The 4,971-nt window shown below is 63.4% G+C and overlaps 1 protein-coding gene across 1 annotated transcript in view; it reads left to right on the top strand.

Annotated features, from left to right (window-relative positions):
- PRDM16 (PR/SET domain 16) overlaps positions 1-4,971 on the top strand; it is a 199,568-nt gene that overhangs the window by 172,651 nt on the left and 21,946 nt on the right. Inside the window, exons 7-8 of the mRNA XM_025048541.1 lie at positions 813-960; positions 1,344-1,497. Of these exons, the coding sequence (XP_024904309.1) occupies positions 813-960; positions 1,344-1,497 (302 nt within the window). The remainder of the gene's footprint in view (positions 1-812; positions 961-1,343; positions 1,498-4,971) is intronic.

The following is a 4,971-nucleotide window of genomic DNA, read 5'->3' as shown; positions in this document are numbered from 1 at the left end:
CCGGCCCCACCACGGCCTCCCCGGGGGCAGGAACCCTCCGCCCTGAACAGGTGCCTGAGCAGCCAGCGTTTGGGCAAATCCCGGCCGAGGCCCCGGGCGGCCACGCTGCTCGAGGGGGTCCGTGTTTTCTTTACATAAACACATAAATCACAATTAATAACAGGGAAAAGGGTACAATCTGCCGGGCGCGCGAGAGCCGAGCGGCTCTGAGCTAAATGGCTGGCTGGGCCCGTAATTAACGGGCCGCGGCGTCTGACTGCTCCACTCGCGAAGATTAACGGAGCATCTGGGGCAGGAGATGCGGGGCGTCCCCAGGGAGGGGGGTCAGCGCTGCCCGTCACCGAGCGGCTGGGCGCTCCGCTCCACGTCCCCCTGGAGGTCAGCCCGCTCCCACGTCCAGCCGACCCCTCGTCCAAGCCCGGCGTGGCCAGCGAGCACCCTGAGGCCTCTCAGAGGGTGGCCTTGGGCTTCCTGGGCCCGACTGCCCCGGTTCACGACGACAGTGGGCGCCTTCTCTCTCAGGGACCACGTCAGCTTCAAGGTTAAGACCATCCCGAAGAGCAGCTAGGGGCCCTGGGTGGTCTCAGAAAGGGCCTGAGCTCACTCCGGAAGGCCACCTCTGCCCCTCCATCTCGCTGGCCTGTCCAGAGGGTCAGTGGACAGACGCGTGCCGGGACGCGCCCTGACCTCTGAGCAGGGAGTGCTGGCCACTGTGACTGCCGCTGAGAACGGGCCACACGGGGTTGAGGGCCTGCCCCCCAGGCAGCGGGCGGCAGACAGGCCCGACAGTGACCCCTGTCCCCTCTGCACAGCTTGGAGCAGCACATGGTCGTCCACACGGAGGAGCGAGAGTACAAGTGTGACCAGTGTCCCAAAGCCTTCAACTGGAAGTCCAACCTCATTCGCCACCAGATGTCCCACGACAGCGGCAAGCGCTTCGAATGTGAGAACTGCGTGAAGGTAACGTGCCCTCCCACACACGGGCAGGTCCCCGAGAGGCCTGGGCCCCGTCACGGGGCGGGGCGGGCGGAGGGAGGCAGGCCCCGACTCTCCGGGGCGGCCGCCTGCCCCCAGCCCGTGTCAGGGGAGGCCGGCAGGGGCCAGGCCCCCTCCCCGAGCCCGAGCCTACACGAGCACAGTTTCTCTCTGAGCCGCTACCTCGTGCCTCCTCGTGGCCACAGTCCTCTTGGGAATTGTCGTTGAGGGAACAGACTCTGGGGCCCCCCAGGGGGTCACCACTGCAGCACAGGCTCAGGCAGGGGGCAGAGTGGCCGGCGAGACCCATCACGGCCAGCGGCCACGGTGAAGCGGACGGGCACCGGCCAACGGCATCTGTGTCCCAGGTGTTCACGGACCCCAGCAACCTGCAGCGGCATATCCGGTCCCAGCACGTCGGGGCGCGGGCGCACGCCTGCCCCGACTGCGGCAAGACCTTCGCCACATCCTCCGGCCTCAAGCAGCACAAGCACATCCACAGCACCGTCAAACCTTTCATATGTAAGTCGGCCCCCAGCCGCCTCCCACCGTGCCGTGCGGCGCTTCGGGGGTCAGGCCAAGCCATGACATCCCCAGGCCGTCCCCATCAGCAAGACCCCTGTTTCTTTGGAAAGTGCTCGTGGCGGCTGCCGACACCTCTGCCACGTGGGCCCCAGGCCCTGAGACTGTCCTGGGGCTGCCTTGTCACGGCTTTGCTTTGCCCCTCATGCCCTCTCCTCCCGCTCTGTCCTCACTGTCCCCGCCCCCTCCTCGGTGCCTCCCCTGTGCCTCTCCCTGAGGCGGCAGGAGGCGGGCGGTGGGAAGGACCATCCAGTGGTCCGGTCCACGTCCTGAGGAAGGAGCCAGCAGCCCCTCCCTGCACCCCTCCCCTGCGCTCGCGCCCACCCACCCTGAGCTCCAGGAGGCACGACAGTCCCACACGCGCTCGCTGACTTCCACTCTCCATGTGCACGGCAGCCTCTGGGGAACCCGGGCCAGCACAGTCTGCGGCAGGGGCCCAGCTGTGAATGATGGGGCCCTGTCCTCACGGAGCTTACTGGACGCTGGACGAGCCGGATGTCAAGCCATATAACATGAGCGACGTCTGTGGCAGGCACATGAGCCGGGGGGCGGGGCAGGGCGGGGCTGGGAGGCTGGCCAGAGAGGCACAGCTCCTGTCACTGCCGTGGGTGACGGGTGCTCATGCAGAGACCGGCGGCAGTGGGGATGACCGGGGGGCACCGGCCGAGGGGGCTCAGGATGCGGCTCCAGCACAGAGGCCTTGAAGCCAGGTGTGTTTGGGTAGTGAGTGACAGGGGAACAGGAGAGGGGTCAGAGGTCAAAAAGGGTCAGGGCCCAGGGGTGTGACCCTGGAGGTTCCTATCTGCCTAGTAGTGCAATGAGCAAGCGTTTCACACTTGATAGGGCCGAGTTGCCGTTCACACCGGCATTGCGCTGAGTCGCCATTCACAGCAGCATCGAGCCAGGTCACCCTTTACACCAACCTTGCTCTGGGTCACTGTTCACACCAACATTGAGCTGAGTCACTGTTCACACCAACATTGAGCCAGGTCACCCTTCACACCAGCATTGAGCTGAGTCGCCGTCCACATCAGCATTGAGCTGAGTCACTTTTCACACCCTAATTATGCTAAGTCAACATTCACACCAACATTGAGCCGAGTCACCATTCACACCTTCATTGCACTGAGTCACCGTTCACACCAATATTGAGCCGGGTCATCGTTCACACCAGTATTGTGCTGAGTCACCGTTCACACCAGCATTGAGCTGGGTCACCATTCACAACATTGAGCTGAGTCACCATTCATACCAACATGAGCCAGGTCACCGTTCACACCAGCATTGAGCCGGGTCTCCATTCACACCAACATTGAGCTGAGTCACCATTCACACCAGCATTGAGCTGGGTCACCGTTCACACCAGCATTGAGCTGGGTCACTGTTCACACTAACATTGAGCCGGGTCACCGTTCACACCAGCATTGAGCTGAGTCACCATTCACACCAGCATTGAGCTGGGTCACCGTTCACACCAGCATTGAGCTGGGTCACTGTTCACACTAACATTGAGCCAAGTCACCCTTCACACCAGCATTGAGCTGAGGCACCGTTCACACCGGCATTGAGCTGAGTCACTTTCACACCCTAATTGTGCTGAGTCAACATTCACACCAACATTGAGCCGAGTCACCATTCACACCTTCATTGCACTGAGTCGCCGTTCACACCAGCATCGAGCTGAGTCACCGTTCCCACACGTTACCTCATGGCATCTTCACAAAATCCTAGGGAGCAGGGCTGCTCTGTCTCCAACTGACAGAGAAGTATGTGACCAGACGCTCAAGGCCACACCACGGAGCCCAGGTTCTGGCTCAAGGGGCCTGGCTCCTGACCCTGGGCTGGGTGGCCCAGAACTTAGGGTGACTCTAGGAGCTTGGAGACTTGGGGTCAAGGTGTCCTTGCCATTGTAGGGGTTGTACAGTGTTGGACATGTGCCCCAAAGAGGCCATGCTGACCGGCCAGCCAGGCCTTTGGCAGGCAGCTGGGCTGGCTCCCCGCAGGCTCTGGAGAGAGAGCATCTTAGCAGTGGCGTGAACAGCCTGCCACCTGCAAGGCGGCAGGACCCACTCCCTCTGGGAGGAGCTGGGAAGAAGCAGCTGGGTGCAAGTGAGGCTGGAGCCGTGACCTTGCAGCTGGAGGCATGGTCCGGCCCTCGGGGAGCGTTGCAGCACGCCCCACTGTGGGAGGGGGCGCATGCCTGCACACCCAGTAGTAGCCGAGAAACAGGAAAATTGCACATAGGCGTAGGAATCACTGCCTTTCTGGGCACGCAGGCCAGCTTCGTGAAGTCCCCTCAGGCCATGCGGATCAGCAAGCTCCAGGAACCACGCACTCCGGCGGGTCCGAGCCCACCGTTCACGCTGCCCACTCAGGCCCTGCAAGGTGGGGGAGGGCGGGCAGCCTGGCCGGCCTGCTGGACGTTAGCAGATCTCGCCTCTTGTCAGCTCTACGCCCACCCGGATGCCCCAGCTTTGGGCTAAGGGGGTGAAGCTGAAGAGAGAGCCACTAGGCCAGGCTGCAAGTGTGAGCATTTCGTTCAGATAGAGTGACACACATTGGAGAGACCAGATGAGGCCTGTGTGGTGGGGCCTGTGTGGCCTCCAGGCCACAGCAGAGTGCACATGGCCCGTGGTTAGGCGCCGCGGTCAGGCTTGGGAGGATGCTCAGCGAGGGGGGCACTTCCACGAGGGGCACGGACTGAGCCTGGCAGGCCCCGGCGTGCGCTAGGCTGCGTCCTCCCGTCAGGTGGCACCTGGCTGCCACCTCGGCCCCCGCAGAGCCATGCCAAGATGTGCCGGAAGTCCCCAAGCCCCCACCTCTCTGACCATGCAGACCGAGGCAGCCTTACTCCCTGGCGGTGCCTCCTGCCCAAGTACATGTCAGGGTGCGTGCGGAGTGTGTGCATGCGTGAGTGTGTGCGAGCGTGGGTGTGTGCGTTCACGTGCACACCTTCAGGGAAAAGGTGGTGCTGACGGGGTGACTACTGGCCAGGACCCCTCTGCATCCTGGCAGGGCCTGGGGGCACACTCTATCCGGGGGCCTTTCTCAGCCCCGTGCAAGCGGCCACCTCCCTTCCCGGCTCTGAGCCAGCTGCCGGCCAACCCAAGTCCAGGACCTGCATCTCAGCCCCCCACGGCCTCTCTGCAGGACCCCTCCACTGTGGGAGCAGGGAGGGGCGGGTGGGAACCGGGCGTTTCAGGCTCCCCGAGCCCGGGCACACGTCCAAGCTCAGGAGGACGGCGGCCCCTAACAGGGTATTGACAGGGCTCCTCCGGGGCCGGGGGCACAGGGATGTGTCACTTGTTTGTCCATCCAGGCCTGAGCCGAGGCACAGGCGCGAGACCCGAGGGTATTTATAGACCGTCCTGTGGAAACGCCCCTACCCCAGCAGCCTCCCAAAGAGGCAGATTT

This window comes from Pteropus alecto, unplaced genomic scaffold, assembly GCF_000325575.1.
Source record: "Pteropus alecto unplaced genomic scaffold, ASM32557v1 scaffold125, whole genome shotgun sequence".
Taxonomy (NCBI): Eukaryota; Metazoa; Chordata; class Mammalia; order Chiroptera; family Pteropodidae; genus Pteropus; species Pteropus alecto.
This window is presented reverse-complemented; position numbering and strand designations above follow the sequence as displayed.